The sequence below is a fragment of the Nansenia antarctica genome (assembly GCF_963989245.1).
Source record: "Nansenia antarctica genome assembly, chromosome: 10".
NCBI lineage: Eukaryota > Metazoa > Chordata > Actinopteri > Argentiniformes > Microstomatidae > Nansenia > Nansenia antarctica.
In genome coordinates, this window is record NC_137680.1 from 9,288,522 (window position 1) to 9,308,031 (window position 19,510).

General features: G+C 42.3%; 3 protein-coding genes across 3 annotated transcripts in view; 1 reads left to right on the forward strand and 2 right to left on the reverse strand.

Annotated features, from left to right (window-relative positions):
* Window positions 1–19,510, reverse strand: part of LOC308166610 (sialic acid-binding Ig-like lectin 15) — a gene marked incomplete at both ends in the record, with an annotated part of 268,304 nt that overhangs the window by 76,410 nt on the left and 172,384 nt on the right. The gene's annotated exons all lie outside the window — the stretch shown is intronic.
* Window positions 188–8,201, reverse strand: LOC308166398 (CD82 antigen-like). Its single transcript, XM_080540691.1, has 9 exons — window positions 8,041–8,201; window positions 7,800–7,896; window positions 7,242–7,320; window positions 6,762–6,880; window positions 5,839–5,913; window positions 5,113–5,214; window positions 4,390–4,563; window positions 1,425–1,508; window positions 188–1,225 (listed from the first exon to the last, which is right to left on the reverse strand). The coding sequence occupies exons 2-9, from the start codon at window positions 7,863–7,865 to the stop codon at window positions 986–988; spliced, it is 939 nt and encodes a 312-aa protein (XP_080396817.1). The 5' UTR covers window positions 7,866–7,896; window positions 8,041–8,201; the 3' UTR covers window positions 188–985.
* Window positions 10,874–19,510, forward strand: part of nek11 (NIMA-related kinase 11) — a gene marked incomplete at both ends in the record, with an annotated part of 72,671 nt that continues 64,034 nt past the window's right edge. The window contains one exon of the mRNA XM_080540462.1: window positions 10,874–11,058. Coding sequence (XP_080396588.1) covers window positions 10,874–11,058 — 185 coding nt within the window. The remainder of the gene's footprint in view (window positions 11,059–19,510) is intronic.

The window sequence follows — 19,510 nt, forward strand, 5'->3', positions numbered from 1 at the left end:
GATACAGATCCATTATTGTTCTTGAGGCAGACATGTTTGATGACGATGATGACAACTCAGGGAGCAAAGCCGTTTGCAAGAGGGTATCCATGCCAGTGTATATGATGCACTTTGTGAGATAAGCTCAGCTGGTCAAGCTGAGGAATCTCAACTCAAGTGCTTGACTGACAGACAGGTAAAGGCCATAGGCAAGGCAAAGCAAGTTTATTTGTATAGCACATTTCATACAACAGGGGCAATTCAAAGTGCTTTACATACATTATTTAAAAATACAGTAAGAGGAGCATAGTAAGAAAATAACACAATGAATAATCTTGAGAATATACAAAATGATAATGCATGTACTGGCCTATACTGCACACAGAATGCAATTTTATATACTGTAGTGTTAGTGTTCTTAATTGTTGCAGACTTCTGGACCTGCAAGTCTAGCATGGTTCATAAGGTTTCCATGCTTGCTGATACCATCCTTGCATGTTCCCCCACCATGGCATGTTCAGACTCGACGTCAGCGCTGTATAGAAGTACAGTTAGAGAAATGTTTCTGTTGTCCGATTGTGGCTCTAAAAAACAGCCATGGCATGAATTTTTATATAAGTAATTGTAGAACATCAGTCAGACTGGAATCAACCTTATTTGGCCAGAAACAATACACACCGCCATTGGAATTACATTCAGAATTGGGATCCAAGAAAAAGGTGTGCAGGGCAGAAATCCAAGATGACTGCAGTTTAAAAAAAAACACAATTTTCAAATTCTAATGTTGTCTAGCTGTTTTTTCTATAATTTACCAATAAATAGGTCTACGGGCATGGTTCAAAATTGAGGTAAAAAAGGGTACATTTGGTAAAGAATATGTCAATATATGATGGTTTGTGATTATAGATACCTTGACACCCAGAACATAAACAATTATGGACCTTTTTAAAAAATAAATGCCATGGGAATGTTCGGTGAAACCCAAAAGAAATGCGTGACAGAGATTTCAAGAAGACATATTTTGAGAGTCGTGATTTGGCTCGAAGTAGGCATTGTTTGGCTCGTGGTAGTTATGGGCTGGGTTGGAGTCGGTGTGGTTTGGCTCATGGTAGGTGTCTTCTGGGTTGGAGTACGTCTGGTTTGGCTCTGGGTCTACTTCTGAACTGATCAACTGACTGTGACGTCTGAGCCTGGCTTTCTGACCAAAACTCTGGTATAAGAACACGACCACCACAAACTGCAGCACCTGTGGAGAGAAGAGGACTGCTCAATACTGAGGCTGAACACGAATAGGGTAGAATAGGGTAGTTAGTCCGAATGTCTGAATGTATGTTGGGGTTATTCCGTGCTTGAGTGACAGGTGACCTGAATGCATATATTTTGATACGGTAACATATTATGCTCCTTGGTTGGTAAAGCATGCCACTGGCAACATAGTGACTTACCTGAATGACTATCAGGCTCATGTCCATGCCCACTATCGAAAGAATATTCTCTTTCAGCCAACTGCTAATCTTCTCTTCACAGCCCTGGTATAACAAAGAACATAGATTAGGCCTATATGTGATATAATTTCTAGTTGCATGACGCCACCCGTAATTAGCATATAATGACTCGTTTTGTCAAAAACACTTACATGGGGCTGTTTTGAGATTTAAACATATTTCACTAGAATAACATCTTTTCTATCCATTTCACTTTGTTTTAAAGGCAAAATTATAGTGTAAACCTACTTGTCATGCCTTAAATGATAAGGTGAATAGAGCTATCAGTTTGAGATGCTAGCTCGTTACAACTGCATCAACTGTAAACGAGTATCCATGGTTCCGCAAGTGTAATAGCCATTACCTCAAAGATAAGTAAGTAAACACCAGGAGTGGATTTCTCCAAATCAATATTCAGTAATACTGTGACTGTAACTGGCTCTTTCTCGCTCATTATTGACACACATTTGGTATGGTTAGAAAGCTGACATCAGAAGAACTCAACTCAAAATATGTTTAAGGGCTTATTATTGATGTTGTCTGCTGGGTTATAACAAGCAATCGCGCTACTACGCACTAAAGTATTTCAAATGCCTGTAATCAGGGCAAATTTTGTCTGTCTTCCTGAGCGTAGATCACATAAGCTACTCTAGCCACACACAGGTGGAGAAATACACACACAGATGGCGTGAGTAAATAAAATGTACGTTCCAGTGACGTTCTTAGGCCTGGGCATCTGGGACTCGAGCCCCGAATGTTTTCTGAATAGCCCCGGACCTCCAGATCCTGAAAAAATCTACCGCATTACCATCGATTTAGCACATTGCCGTCGATTTAGCGCAAGCTACCACCCGTCAATCAAAAACACAGCAGAAACGTGGGCTGTGTGAAGCCCTGGATGTTTCAAGATAACAACGCCTCTGGTTTCGACATACAGGGGTGTTATGAAGGGTACGTGTCTGTACTTTGCAGGCTGGATTTGAGCTGCACTCTATTCAACAACTGTTATTGTCTGTCTGTCTATGTTGCTTATATCACCATTACGGTTGAAACGGGTAAGCTATTTATAACTGTAAGGTCAGTTATATGGACTTTTACATGGACGCTTTTGGGAGCAGGTATCAATCACCCCTCAGGACGTGATTGGAGATCAAAAAAGGTGTGGTAGCAGGCGCGGATCTATGGGTGGGCCTGGGTGGGCCTAGGCCCACCCAGATTGACAGCTGGCCCACCCAGTCAGATTCATAAAAATACATATTTTTTAATAATAAAATATTTTTAAAGTTTAATTTTCACTAACTAACTGTAATGTGAATAGTTTTGTCTTGCGACCGTCATTGCCACCGGCTTGTGAAGAACTGGTAGGACTACACCGTCGGATCTGTCAGCCATGGAGGAACCAGCCACTCAACCAAAGCTGGTAACATTCCCTACTACCACTGTAATAGATGGGAAATCGCGCTCCTTCAGTAGAAATTGGTACGAGAAGTTCAAGTGGATGGAATATAGTAAAGAATTTTATTTTTTTGTATAGTGTGTCGACATTTCCCAGAGGCGCACACGGAGTTCACTTTTATAAGAGATGGATACAAAAATTGGAAACGTCTCCGGCAGGCCTGTGACAAACACGAGTCTAGCAAGCCGCATGCTGTTGCCCTCACCAAGTTGGATGGGTACAGGCAAAGCCATGGACCCCAAAGCCGTGGGACAGTGTTAAATCAAATGCACGGTGATGCCGTTTCATTCATAGAGCGAAACCGGCAACATGTTAAAGTTGTGTTAGACATTGCTATGTTGTGTGCCAAGTTGGAAATTCCACTAAGAGGTCACAGAGAAACGGAAGAGGCGCTCAATAAAGGTAATTTCTTGGAGCTATTCAAGTTCATGTCAAAATATGATCCAGAAATTGAAAATAGACTGAAGGAACTGCCTCGAAATGCCACGCTCCTAAGCCATCACATTCAGGATGAGCTGCTTGAGGCTGCAGCCTCACTGCTAATTCGAAAGATAAAGTCTGAACTGCATGAGCAATCCACATATTATGCCATACTTGCGGATGAGTATAAAGATCTATCCAAGCGCGAGCTAGTTGCTGTCTGTATTCGATTCATTCATGGAGGGGTAATTAAAGAACGAGCAGTAGGCTTTGTGGAAACTGCGGAATTGTCTGCTCAAGGAATATCACAGAGGATCCTAGTGTGTATTCGTTCATTTATTTGTTCATACATTCATTTATGTACCTATATATTTATTGTTAATTCTGTCAGACTTGGTCCTCCATAGTTGATGGTTATTGGTTAATTCATTGAATTGCGTGCGCTTGAATGCCTTGCGTGTGTGTATTATAATAACTTGTTTGGCTGTCCGTTGCATTGGGTAGACAGGTACTTTATTTATTTTCCGTTCGTTTCATGGTCTGCATAGTGATCTCCTCCATGCAGTCCCTGCGAATATTTTGCGTGTGTGCATGCGTGTTGGTCGTACCCAAATGTTTCGAGCACCCACGGGCAGAAACATAAATCGGCGCCTATGATCGCGAGCCCGGTTGTGTTCCATCCATCTGGCTGCTCATACATAGGTCTAAAACGTGCGGTGATGAGTTTCACTCAGGCCCACCCAGATTTTTCCAGGCCTACCCATCAGCCACTTTCTGTATCCGCCACTGTGTGGTAGTCATGAGAATGCTTCCAGATTTTAACATGTTTAAAAATGTGGTTTAAACAAAATCTGGGAAGGAAGGGGACATGGGTTTCACAATCACAGTTATTTTATTATAGTGTCACGCCTGTAGACCCCTCATTGGGATGACTAGTGTTAAAGATATTAGATATCTGTGTGAGAGGAAGAGAGTGAGAGGAGATATGCAATGCATGTCTGTGTGAACAATGCTGATAAGAAAGAGAGTGTGTGTGAGTGTGAATGTTACCTCTGAATGGATGTTTGTTCCATTTCCAAAGAGCATCTTGTATCCAGGGAGGGTGGGGCATTCAGAGGAGTTAAAGCAAGAACAGGGGAATACTGTGTGGCCACTCAGATTCATTGCCTTAATGAATGTGTTCTCTGACCAATCAGAAGGATGTTCTCTACCACAGCACTCCCCCTTCGAACACAGAAACAATCAAAATGTTAGTACCTTATGTTATCAACATACTATTAAAACATTAGCACAGCCTTCCACCTTAAAACACAAATGCCATCCCTGTTACAAGTAAGTATAATAAACAGAGATAGCATATTATGATATAGGCCTATTATGAAGACTTTTTACATGCCTACAATGAGTTATAGTGCATATAGTGAATTATACTGTATTGTGTGAGGCTCATAGAAAGTGTCCTTGAAAGGCTTACTTGAGAGATAAAAAGCTTACTTGTGTCTTGCCTAAGTTGAATGTGCTCATTATAAGGCCTTCTACATACCTACAATGTGAAATATAAGTGAGCATGTGCTCAGTCTGAAAACATAAAAGTACTGTGTAACAGTGATGTCACCTCAGGGTACGGGCAGTGAAGCTAGTCTGAATTCTTAAACTGATAGTTCAACTACATGTAGAGGAACTACTCCCCAACACTGGGTACAGGGCATAATATTATGCTTTTGTTACATTAATGTTACAGTATGGGAAAGACATTTTAGTGGTTTTACTTACGTAGTGTTGCACATTGTCCAGAAGTTTCCACTGTAATTCTGGGCTGTCCATTCCATAGTCAGCAATCATACTGTTCACTGATGTTGTCAGGGTGTCTTCGATCTGAAGAGACACATCTGTATGTATGTAGTATGTCTGTTGGAGATCAACTGTCTGTGCACGTCTGTCTGTCTGTCCGTCTGAGCACACCTGTCTATAAGAACCAGCTTGGCAGATGCTTGAAGACCTTACGGCTTGGTGGCTAAACGCCCCCAGTGTCAAAAGACGACCCACTGAATCTAAGCTGCAATCTGTATAAGCAGAAGTTTTAATTTTATGACAACAAACCAGTGCTGATCACTCTGCTTGATCCAAAACTGTGCAGCATTTGTCCAGTGTCCTGACACCACCAATTGACCAGGTTAAATTGTCAGCATATGACAAAATAAGTTATTTCACATTTGAACGTTTATATCATTTTGTTGATATTTGATGTACAACATGAGAATGCAGAAATGAATACAGACATGTTGTAAAACAGAGCCCAGTCAGCAGAGATTTCTAGCGGCATCCAAATGTGGCTGTACAATTTTGTTCCCTGTGGCAAAAGTAGGCCAGCTCTGGCTACCATTCCTAAGAATTATGTTTGCCATGAAAAAGCCACTTTATACGTATACTACTCTCACATAGTAGGACCTACAGTGTTTTCTTCTCTGCGATGTATAATGAAAATGTACACTGACTTACCTTCCCACGACTTAGCAATAGGACAAATGTGACAAAGAGCTGACCAAGGACAATCATGATGAGGAGTCCCATGTACTGAGGAAGAGAAAGAGAACACACAAGTTACAAACACACACACACTAAAATCTGACACTGTCCAGTAACTTGACACGAAAATGTACATTTCCCACTATTATACTGTAACCCCAAAGTAAAACACTCACCAGTAATATGACCCGAACATAAATACTCACCAGTATTATAACCCGAACATGAACATTCACCAGTATTATGACCCCAACATGAACACTGACCAGTATTATGACCCCAACATGGACACTCATGAGTATTATGACCCCAACATGAACACTGACCAGTATTATAACCCCAACATGGACACTCACCAGTATTATGACCCCAACATGAACATTCACCAGTATTATGACCCCAACATGAACATTCACCAGTATTATGACCCCAACATGAACACTGACCAGTATTATAACCCCAACATGAACACTGACCAATATTATGACCCCAACATGAACACTCACAAGTATTATGACCCCGACATGAACACTGACCAGTATTATAACCCCAACATGAACACTGACCAATATTATGACCCCAACATGAACATTCACCAGTATTATGACCCCAACATGAACACTGACCAGTATTATAACCCCAACATGGACACTGACCAATATTATGACCCCAACATGGACACTCACCAGTATTATAACCCCAACATGAACATTCACCAGTATTATAACCCCAACATGAACATTTACCAGTATTATGACCCCAACATGAACACTGACCAGTATTATGACCCCAACATGGACACTGACCAGTATTATGACCCCAACATGGACACTGACCAGTATTATGACCCCAACATGGACACTGACCAGTATTATGACCCCAACATGGACACTCACCAGTAGTAAGAGCAACCTGTTCCCCAGATAAGCACCTGCACATCCTAGAGCGGTTACACCAATCACCACCAAACCGATGATGAAGAGTCCCCCAGCAACTATGTTCATCTCCTCATCTCCTATATAAAGACATATATACACACATAAACACACACAAACACACATACACAACACACACACACACACACACACACACACACACACACACACACACACACACAATCGCTTGAAGTGCCTGCATGTACTTTCATGTGTTATAATGCATTTTGATAGATACAAAAAAAGTCCCATTAGGGATTGAATCACATTAGATGACCTGAAACAAAAACAAAAAAATAGCAAATAGTCTTACAAGAGCAAATAGTCACATAGGAACTTGGACAGTTCACTCCCGCCACACACACACACACACACACACACACACACACACACACACACACACACACACACACACACACACACACACACGCACACACTTACTAAAACTAAGAACAGCAATGAAACTGCCTTTGTCGAACAAGATCCACACTGCACATCCAAGCACACTGCATCCCAGAATCTGTGTAGAGAAGTTAGAAAGCAAAGCATGCTGTCACGTAGAGTTGTCTAAATTGACTTGAGACTCTAACTACACAAATAAACAATAATAAACATTATATTAAAGATATGACGTCAATGGGAAAAGAGCAGGTCCACACCATCACAGAGACAAAGCACACATTCCTCGACTGTGCTCATGTGCTGACTTCTAACGAGTGCCTAACATTGTTCACATCTTTACTTACTCCATATATCTTTGATAAAGCTTTCTGTAAAGTCCAGGCCTGACATCATACCAGTCTACCTTTAACAATGAAATATCTCACTTAACAAGGACATTCCTTGACGGTCTTCCATTGATTTGGAGAGTTTTAGGAATAATAACAGCCTATATGCTAATGTTTCTACTGACCCTAACCCTATCCATGTGACATCTAACTGTTTAGCCATGGTTACAGCTTTAGAATGTCATGTTCTAGTAAAGCTTTCTGATCTTACCAGAAACACAGAATTTAAAACTGCTGAAAAGAATTTCAGAATTTGTATCTTGTCCTCAACCTTCATGATGGTCCTGATTAGTAGTCCAAGTCTCTTTCTGTGGAAATAAGGCGCGCACACACACACACACACACACACACACACACACACACACACACATTACACACACACACACAGTAATGAGGAGTATGCACTTGTTTCTGTCTGTGTTCATTTTATATGATAGAGCAGCAAGGTTTACCTGTGTGTGCTATGTGTTGTCTGAATGTTGTCCTTCTCTGTTGCGGAAGGAACACCAGCCAAATCCTGTTCTTACCTCTCTATCCACCTGTCTACTTATACAGACATTAGTCAGACTCATTACATTCTCAGGAGTTGTCTTTGTACTTTAATCCCCTCTTTGTGTAAACACACTGCTTCCTTTTGAATCACCTTGAGCCCAGTTCCTTATTGTTCATCAATCATTAACTTCAGCCCCCCCCAACACACACACACACACACACACACACACACACACACACACACACACACACACACACACATCAGTGGAGGCTGGTGACTTCCAGAATTGAGGAGGCCAAATTTTTTTCCGCTTGCTCGCTTCACTCGCGATGGAATGTTCCCTGTTCTTCTTATCTGTCTTTGTTAAAAATTATTAATTTGTGTTTGGCGGTACTGAAGGGATTGGGACACTCTCAGGATGGTGGATGAAGCAGCTTTTATTGCCTGCACAATGGGTCATCAAATAAACAAAACAATTGGCATGAATCTCTGGTCCGCCTGCAGCAGCTATTGTCCCTTCTGCTCAGGCTCACAACATTCACCACAACATACTACATACAATCAATGACATGTCAAAAGCACTCAAACACTATGTCAATCAGACACACAACATACAATTCAGAACAATACTTCATCCATTTCTAATATTTATCCTGCAGAACACTCATACGTGTGTGGCGGAAAAAGGTACTACACGGAGGCCAGGCCTCCTGTGCCCACCCATTTTCAGTGATTTGGCCAATCACATATTGCCATGAAAAAAATTGCATTACATTGACTTCTATGAGAAACCACTTTCCGACAGGAGGCCTGGCCTCCGTGTAGTACCTTTTTCCGCCACACGCGTGTATGAGTGCTGTTCTGCAGGATAAATATTAGAAATGGATGAAGTATTGTTCTGAATTGTATGTTGTGTCTGATAAAAAATATAATTATAGCTTTTTTAAATCTCTCTCTCTTCTCTCAAATTATTGGGGAGGCCAGGCCTCCTCCACCTCTATGGAGGAGCCTCCACTGACACACATGTAGTAGGAGTAATATAACTTGCTTAGTAGGAGTAATATAACTTGATTAACGGTCGTTTATCTATCAGATTATCTATCAGTGTGTTGGTTTCAAACAAAGATGGATATATTTCCAAATATAACATTTGAGTTAAATGATGAATGGTCATACTCATCAGAAGAGGACGAATGTGTTTTGCAGGTCTGAAAACTTGCTAAAAAGTCACTGGAGACCATCCACCGAGAACAGGAAACAATCTGATGTGATCGAGTCATATTTCACTGGTTGCGCAATACATGGAAACGTACAGGTAAATGTACACGATACAAAGTAGCTAGCCTGCGGGTGTTTGTGTTCAGGTTACTAGGCAACAGTCCAGTTGTAGTAGCAGTTGCGGAACTATTTTTTGTCGGTGGGTCCAAAATAAATGATTAAATAAACAAACAAATCATTATCTGTTGTCGCTTATTACTGTTAACTAATAAATGGCGCTGTAGAACTGTTGTATACAAGCAATATCACACTCGAGGTTGTGCTGTTATAATAATAATAATAATAATAATAATAATAATAATAATAATAATAATACATTAGACTTATATAGCGCTTTCTAGACACTCAAAGACGCTTTACAGGCTATGCTTAATTTGGCCAACTAAATTAACTCGAATGAAACAGATAGCCTAGTTCTTTTTTTATTTTTATTTTTATTAAAAGTGTTTTAGACGCAGTGTCTTCAGGTGGGTCTGCCTCCGTCTCACCAACTGGAGGAGAAAGAAATGACCATAGTAACAAGAGTAAACACGGAAGTTAGTCCTGACAAAGTATGGATGCTGAAAGCACAAAAAAGACCGACTCGTATTAAACAGGTGAGTTCCATCCTCGGCATAACGTGAGCTTAGAATGATAAGGTTCTATCTCCGTTTAGAATGATAAGGTTCTATCTCCGTTTAGAATGATAAGGTTCTATCTCCGTTTAGAATGATAAGGTTCTATCTCCGTTTAGAATTATAAGGTTCTATCTCCGTTTAGGGCAGTTCAGAGATATTGAGCGTCAAAGTCTTTACATTCCATTATGTTTTGTGAGATGGAACCTTTGTATTTTATGAATTACTAACTCAAAAATGTAAACATTTTAAAAACAACACCACACAGGCATTAATAAACACTAATGGATCAGATTATGTAAAAAACTCAATTTTTACAAAAATGGAGATAGAACCTTATAATTCTAACGTCACGATAATGCGTAGCTTATCAATCAAACAGTTTAATGTTTGTTTCACCAAGTTCCACCTTTGAGCGAGTGAGATGTGAACACAGGCACAGTACATACACATGCGTGCACAAGACCCATTAAGAGCGTTTTACAGACTTACTTCAAAGTTGATACTGTAGTACTGACATTGACAATGGACCGATTTAGCTGAACTGACGTTACATGTACAATCGCAAAGAAGAGAGCAATAATTCACCGGGTATATAACGTTTTAGAATTATAGGCATGCTCTATGTTGCTGCACGCTATATCTTATCTGTATGTTGGTTCCTAATACTGGATAGTTCTTGCAACTGCGGGATGTAACAGTCAAGAACCCTAAGATATCTTGTACCAAATTAGTAGAAGATTACATTTTTTATTTGGCAAAGAATTCTTAAAAGTTATTCATAACTGGGACCAGCTGTTCATCCTAATTGGATAAGCATGGTGACATTAGGATATACCTGTGTTTCTTTAGCAGATGTGTAGATCTACGTCAACACTCCAGTGAGCATCTGTGAACAAGATGCCCAAGTTTCAGGAGCTGGAAGCTCATCCATCCCGCCCTGCCACATCCTCATCAGCCTTGACGAAGCCGGGCCCCGGCTGCCTGGTTGCAAAGAGATACAGCATCCTCCAGAAGTTGGGCAGGGGGAGCTTCGGCTCCGTTTACCTGGTACAGGACACCAAGGCCAGGGAGGAGGAGAGACTGTGAGTAGTCCTCCAACAGATGTTCTCTCCACTGACATTCACATGGTGCTATATATACTGTGAAGTTACATCACATTTCAAGTTAATATTGTAATTTCAGGCAACTAGTTAGGCATTGCTCCTTTGCACATTTTGCACACACAATTTGTGTAGTTTCCTTTCCTTTCCTTAAAATTGTATACTAATAATAATAATAATAATTCATTAGATTTATATAGCACTTTTCCGAGGCTCAAAGACGCTGACAATATGGGAAAAACGGAAAACACAGAAACAACAAGCAACAGATAACATGAGCACATAGAACACAGAGTTAACGAACGGGGAAGGGGAGGTTGTATGCATGTCCATGGGGGGAGGGGGTGGCAGGGTTAGGGGAGATGGTTAGGGGTAGGGGAGGTTGTATGCATGTCCAGGGGGGGCGGGGGTGGCAGGGATGGGGGAGATGGCTAGGGGTAGGGGAGGCTGTAGGCATGGGAGAACAGGTAGGTTTTGAGGTGGGATTTAAAAGTGAGGAGTGAGGGTGAGTCTCTGAGTGGTTGAGGGAGAGAGTTCCAGAGGCGGGGTGCGGCTCGTGAAAAGGCACGGTGACCGAAGCCTTTGAGTTTTGAGGGTGGGACAGTGAGGGGAACAATGGATGAGGATCGGAGGGTACGGGTAGGGCGGTGGGGGAGAAGGAGGTCAGTCAGGTAAGGGGGGGCCAGGCTATGGAGGGCTTTGTATGTGAGGATGAGGACTTTGAATTGTATACGTTCTTTAATGGGGAGCCAGTGGAGAGAGTGGAGGACAGGAGTGATGTGGTCACGGGAGCGGGTGTTTGAGAGGAGGCGTGCAGCAGAGTACTAATACTTATCTGCAACTACCATGTACTGTATAGCTGTATATTTAGACTAGGCCCTCATTCTGTTCATCAAAGTAGCTTTCCAGCTATAACTGGCAGAGCGGATGCGGTTGGAAAGTTAGCCTGAACAAAGGAACAGGAAACTGAGAGGGAGAGTGTGTGTGTGAACAGGGTTATTTGCGTGCTTTGTATGATGTTGCAGTAGACCACCCCAGGCCACAAGCTACTATGATACAACACAGTACAAGTATAGTCAGGGTAGGTGGTGATTGTTGGTGTGGTGGGTAGAGGAGAAGAAACGTGGAAAATAATTAGGTCTACTGCTTACTTATTTCCTACAATACATACTTTAATAAATGAACATTCACTACTGTGGCTATATTATCAGCGGGCTAGATAATATCAGTTTGTAATCATGTATGTTAAAAATGATGGTGTAGGCTAACTTACGAGAACGGACATAACTGCAAGGCATTTACTGTTAGCCTAATTGGGTGAGGTGTTTTCTGACCTAGTAATCTAGTAATCATTAGTAGTAATGATGTAATGATTGTGGCCAAGAAATATACATTAAATACAGTCCACAGCACTCTCCTGAGGTGGGTATCAAACCAGCAACCTTCTGATTGCTAGCCAGCTGCTTTAACCTCTGCACCAGTCAGACCACTCTTTATGATGCAAGCTGATACATCTATCTATCTATCTATCTATCTATCTATCTATCTATCTATCTATCTATCTATCGGCTTTTGAAGACAGTGAAAGTGGTCATTTTCATTAATATGTTATTTGTAGTGATGCTCCGATCTGATCGGCGCCGATCGGTATCGGCCGATATGGCCGTGATCGGTTTTGATCGGAGTTCTCAAAACGGCCGATCAAACATGACCGATCAGTTTACAAAATGGCGTCGCCAGTCTGGAAATATTACACAGTGTCGGAAAGAGACAACAAATATGCCGTTTGTAATGTCTGCTCAAAAGAAATACCTTGCGGAGGAACGCACACAAGGTCTTTCAATACCACGAATATCATACGGCATTTGCTGCGTTCGTCGATTCGCTCAGAGAGCGCCGAAGCGCACACTGGGCTCGACGTCATAAAGGGACCGAGTGCTTTGATTGGACGAGAGGCGTTCCACGAGTGCTGGTCAGAGTTCCAGCGCGACTTCACGAGCGTAGTGTAGGTAGTGTTCACCGACGTCATGTGACCCCGCGAGCAGGAAGTCACTTGGCCCATAGCAACAACAACTATTAGCGCGTGAGTTTTAGGTCTTCCTCTGTGCACCTTGCACAAGTGTAGATAGCGAGCGACTTTTCAGCAGCAGGACATATTTTAGATGATAAGAGGAACAGGCTGAGTGCCAAAAACGCTGAGATGCTTGTATTTCTCAAGGCTAATCTGCCAGTGATGCTGCTTAATCAGAAGTAAGGTTTGAGTCTGAAATCTCCTTAGGTGCAATGTTTTGTTTTTTTGTTTTATTGATTATTGCTGACTTGCTGTCTTATCTCCTCCTAAATATGACTTGAAACTGACTGACTTGAAACAGTATTTTATATTTGGCTATAGCCTGTTTATGTTGCAGTTTAGTTTGGGTATGTTTATTGTTCCTCAGGAAAGCTACAGTTACAGTATAAGCTCCAAGTTCTCTAAGAGCCCCTAGTTCCTCTCATTCGAGTGGAATGTTGCACATTTGATGTGACAGTGTACATTTTATTTATTATGATTTTTATTTTCACATTTTATTTGTTTTTCCTGAAGTAAGCTACAGGTGGTTGTGAATTCAATAAAACAGATGGTCGTCAATTCATGATACTTTCTCATCTCCTAATTTCATTTAAATACTTAATATACAATGTCAATGGTGTTAAGAATAATTTAAAACATAAATAATGCTACACAATAAATAGAATGCTTCAATTGCCATTTTCGACGCTGTGATCGGTGATCGGTGATATCGGATCGGCAGATCACTGATTCCAGTGATCGGTGATCGGTGATCGGCACCAAAAACCCTGATCGGAGCATCTCTAGTTATTTGGAACTTTTCACAATTCATGCTTTGTCACATTAGGTCAGATGTTCCCAAAAAGACACTTGACAGAACTGTCTTTCGGGATTTGGTTTCCGCCTGTTGGACATTTTTGAAACACATCTAACTTAATCTTGACAGTTAACCTGGTATGGTTAGTTCTGTGGCATAAGTTGCCGTGGTTACTCAGCAGCGATTTCTTTAAGCTACATTCAGGGAAAGGAACTCTCACTGAAATTAGCAAGACATATCAAAATAAGACTGGATTTTCCTTTAGCGACATTGATGGAATACCCCCCAGGACAGTCTCCTTCTCAGAAGTGTCTGTCTACCTCCAATAGATGGAGTTCTGTAAAAATGAAATTTGACCATTAATCCATTATTGTGGTAAAAACTACACTGAGAACAAAGTGGAGATTCAGTCTATATGCACTGCATTACACGTATCACAGTAACAACAAGGCAAATGATCTGTTTTCCCTTCTGAAAGTAGCCTAATGGATGCAACTGTGTAACGGTTGGGTTGGGTTGGGTTGCTGTCCAGCTTCTCCCATGTATGAGCACTTGATGACATGGCATGGATTTCATTTAAGATTACTTGTCTTTGTTGTTATTGTTGTCGTCGTCCTCTTCCTGGTCCTCGTCCTCCTCTCTGTTGTCTTGCAACTCAAGCATTGTTAGGATCCATTGTTACAAAGCACATGGACATGCCTCTAGGCCAGGGTTACCAGATGGGATTGACAATTTCCAGCCGAACAGTCTAAAAACACTAAATCCACCAAAAACCAGCCCAAAACCTATATTGTCACAAAACAGCGTTATACATCTCTGTTAATAACCAGCCAGAATAGCAGTGTTCTGCACTTCAAGCCATGTTAAAGTGAAGTCTGAGAGCATCCTCTTGTTCAACAATTCTATTAGTCTGCCATCACTAACCAACGGGTTAAAATGTTAAATGGCCAAAATATATATTAGGCTACATTAAATTAAAGTCAACCACTATCTCCTAAGACAAATTTCGAACCAGCAACCTTCTGATTGCTAGCTGACTGCCTTAAACCCTGTACCAGACACCCCACTCTGCTGCTAATGATGCAAGCTATATAGGTAGGTATACACATACCTATCTGTTTACATATTTTTCTCTTTCTATCTAACTAATCATCCATAGATCAAACTATCAATCTATCTATCTCGAAATAGGTCGGACATAATGTTTCCAAAAAGACACTTGACGGAACTGTCTTTCGGGATTTTGTTTCCGCCTGTCAGAGGTTTTTGACATGCAGAAATTATCGCAAATTATCAAGCCTGGATTTTCCTTTATCGGCGTTCATGGAATACGTCGCTAATGCCTGAAAACCTCAACTATCATCCCAGTCCCGAAGAAAAGCACGGTGAGCTGCCTAAACGACTACCGCCCGGTGGCACTCACACCAATCATCATCAAGTGCTTCGAGAAACTAGTCCGGGCCCACATAGTCACACGCCTCCCGCCCAACCTGGATCCATACCAGTTCGCCTACAGAGCCCACAGGTCCACAGAGGACGCCATCGCGACGACTCTCCACTCCACTCTATCCCACCTGGAGAGGGGAAACAGCTACGCGAGACTGCTCTTTGCCTTCAACACCATCCTTCCAGACAGGCTAGTGACCAAACTACTAGACCTGGGACTATCACACCCTATATGTGCATGGATCAAGGACTTCCTGTCCGACCGCCCCCAGAGGGTGCGGGTGGGCTCCCACACCTCCACAGCCCTCACACTCAGCACTGGGTCCCCCCAGGGCTGCGTGCTAAGCCCCATCCTCTACAACCTCTACACCTACGACTTCACCCCCGTCCACCCCAGCAACTCCATCGTAAAGTTTGCAGACGACACCACCGTGGTGGGCTGCATCTCGGGGGGGGACGAGGCGGCGTACAGGGATGAGGTAGAGCAGCTGAGCAAGCTGTGCAAGGTTAACAACCTGCTGCTGAACCAGTCAAAGACCCAGGAAATCATCGTGGACTTCAGGAGGAAAAAATCTGAGGTCCAGCCCCTGCTCATCGACGGAGGGAGCGTGGAGAGAGTCTCAACCCTCCGATTCCTGGGGGTGCACATACAGGATGACCTGTCCTGGAAGAACAACACAGCAGCCATCATCAAGAAGGCACAACAGCGGCTCTTCTTCCTGAGAGTCCTCAGGAAAGACCACATCGGACAGGAGATGCTGGTGGCCTTCTACCGCTGCGCAGTGGAGAGCATCCTCACCTACTGCATCTGCAACTGGTTCTCCAGCTGCACAGCCGCAGAGAGGAATGCGCTACAGAGAGTCGTGAGAACGGCCCAGAAGATCACCGGCGCCCCCCTCCCCTCTCTGGAAGAGCTGTACAACACACGCTGCCTCAGGAAGGCCTCCAAGATCTCCAGAGACCCATCCCACCCTGGGTACGAACACTTTGCTCGGCTGCCCTCGAACAGGCGGTACAGGACCATGTTCGCAAGGACAAACAGACTGAAGCTCAGCTTCTACCAGCAAAAACCTAGGTTCTGGGCCCTGGACAGTCTGGACGGATTGATGGCAGCTGCTGGACTGAAAAATCAGATGTAGTGCCGAGGCACAAATGTGTACATTTCAAGCCTGCAAACTGCGACACTTGAAATGAATGTGCAATAACACTATGTGCAATATGACAACCCTAGGGTACATAAGGTTGCAGAGAAATAGGAACTGTTAGAATAGGTATAGCATAGCATAGAGTACAGCACAGTGTTTTATCTGTACAGTATAGTATAGTGGATAGTGTACATAGCCTTTATTTATGTAAACCAGCTCCTTTCCCTTCTTTTTTTTTTTTTTTCTTGTTTTTTCTTTCCTAGCACCAGGGGAGCCCCCCCTCCCAAATTTCGTTGTTTGGTACCTGTACTATAACAATGACAATAAAGACCATTCATTCATTCATTCATAATGGCAAATCGAGGTTTATCTAGGATCGCGAGATAAAAAAATAAAAAATAAAAATAAGCCTGGATTTTCCTTTAGCGACGTTGATAGAATATCCCCCAAGGTTTGCTCTTTGAGTTTAGGTTGTGATGACTTAACTATATTGAGAACATGTGTTTGCTGAATCAACATACTGTAGTGCAATGAATGATTTATTTGGCCACTTTTGTGTAAACTTTTGCAGAAGGAGTTTTGAATATTAAAGTGTGTGTCGAAACAGGTGAATAGTGTTTACGGTTATGGGAAATGTGTGTGTTTTTGGGAATGATGTAAGGGTATGGGTTTTTGTGTTACAGGAACCCGTTTTTGTGTTAGAGCAATCAAGAAAAACTGTAAAGGCTTGTTAATTCCTTTGACAAACTCAATACAAAGAGCTGTTCCACATATATCCTCTGGGAGGCAGCATTGACCTGCACAGCTTTTCCCCTCTCACCTCATTATCTGCCATATAACTAAGAGCATCCTTTCCCTTCCCTCTCCTCACTTTCTTTCACATTGTATCTTCATGCACGCAGGGGAGATAATGTTTGCTCTTAGATCTGTGCTAATCAAACACATTTAACCACATTGCAGAACCAGAGAAACATCCTTTGAAAAGTAGTCTCTGCTAAGTTTAATTAAATTCAGTATAATGATGTGTGTGTATAGAATATAATATAATAATAATTAATAATAATTAATTATATATATATATCCTCTGGCTCAATAGATTATTGAGGTACAGTATCAGTGGTAATCCAATAGTCTTGGATGGACTGACTTGCCCAAACAACATGTGCATGCCTGTACATGCAGCAGTAATGATGAGCTTTCACAGGATTGTGTGTGTGAGAGTGAGAGAGTGTGAGAGTTTGAGTGTGTGTGTGTGTGTGTGTGTGTGTGTGTGTGTCTGTTTGGTATATTAGTCTCACTAACTCTCTGGCAATTAACTATACTGAATCAGGGCTGTGGGTATCAGTCCAGCCCCAGGGAGTTATTGACCTAGAGGTAGAGCTGTAAATTAAGGCGAGAATCATAGGGAATGTACTGCACACTGCTCATCAACGAAATAATGGGCATAGAAAACATCCTCAGCTAACCCTAACCCTCATTCTGTGCATTGCGTGCTGGTTGAGTTGTAAACAGAGATGGTGTTTATTTGGTGTTTCAGCAAAAGGCAAAGACTTTGTGGACAACTTCTCGTCCCACCGTTTGAAACATTCTAGCTTCCGAGATGAATGGTATTTAGTGTAGCCTAGGCTATATGAAAATGAGTAGGGACCAAAGTCTAAATTTCCCCTCAGGATATACACTAGCTAATCATGATACAAGCATAGTCTCCCCCAAGTCAGACAGATTGCCTCCAACAAATGACATGATCCCCGCCTCAACAGTAATTTGTTTCTGTGACAGAGATCCCAGTACAAAGGGCATATAGCATGATGCAACCAGATCTGGCCAAGCCTCACTGCTTGCAAGCCCAGAGCCCCCATGTCTCTCTGAGCACACAGATGCCACTGGACATACCCTCGTCCCCTGGGGAGGGCTCCCCCCTCCCCCCCAGCCCTGCTCCATCAACCAGCCTTCTGCCAAACACAAGGCTCAGTAGAGGCTCCCTAAGCCTGTACCTGGGGAGGCTGGCGGAGGTAGAAATCATGTGTTTGATACCATTCCTCATTCCGTCTCACGCAGTAGGATGAGCCCGTCCTCTGATTTCTGCCTCCACCAGCCTGGTCTAAATTTCATATCAATAGCTGCAATGGAAATATGTTGAATTAGAAAAATTGTTCGTGTTGAATACTTATTTCCCCCACTGTATGTACACACAGACAAAAAGTTGAATACCAGACCACAAAGAACCACAACAGAGCCCACAGGAGCACAAATAATAAAGAAAAGTAGCAACCAAAATCAATAACATAATTTCGAAAGGTTTTAAACTGCTACTGAATCATCAACCATTAATTTTCATTGAGTCTGTTGTAGCCTAATGCGTGAACCAGGGTTTCCGTTAGAAAAATTTGCCGTCGGACATCGTGTCCGGGAAGAATTCGATTTACCGGACAAACGTGATATATTCCGGTCATCATATTAAAATATATATTTTTTTTTTTTTTCCAAAATCATATTTTTTTTCCTTCCAAATCTAATGTTTGTCGCGGTGATTACTGTTGTGTAGCGGCCTATATATGCCATTTAATGTCTATTTCTCATCCGATACGATTAGATGCGAGCTATATAACATATAATAATATAACATGATTTGACGCATGCGCGCTATGCCATGCGTCAAATCCAGCGCTGAACGGGTCCAGCGCTGAACGGGCGCCTCACTGGGAACTGAACAGACAGCATCGATCAATGAACGGACTCCACATTACGTTAACTGAAGTTTGTTAAATTGTTTGGTGTGACGATCCACACTGGTACCACCAGTGGGCGCCAATTATCTGTTGTCTTGTTGACCCTCTCTCTTGGTTCCTGATGGGCACAGGTGAAGGTGATCATCCTGATTGTCCCAGGAACTTTAAGAGGGGGTCAAATTGATGGACTCGGTCTCTTCCTTGTCGACCAGCAGCCATTTTTGGGTTGTTGTTACTATTTACGTTA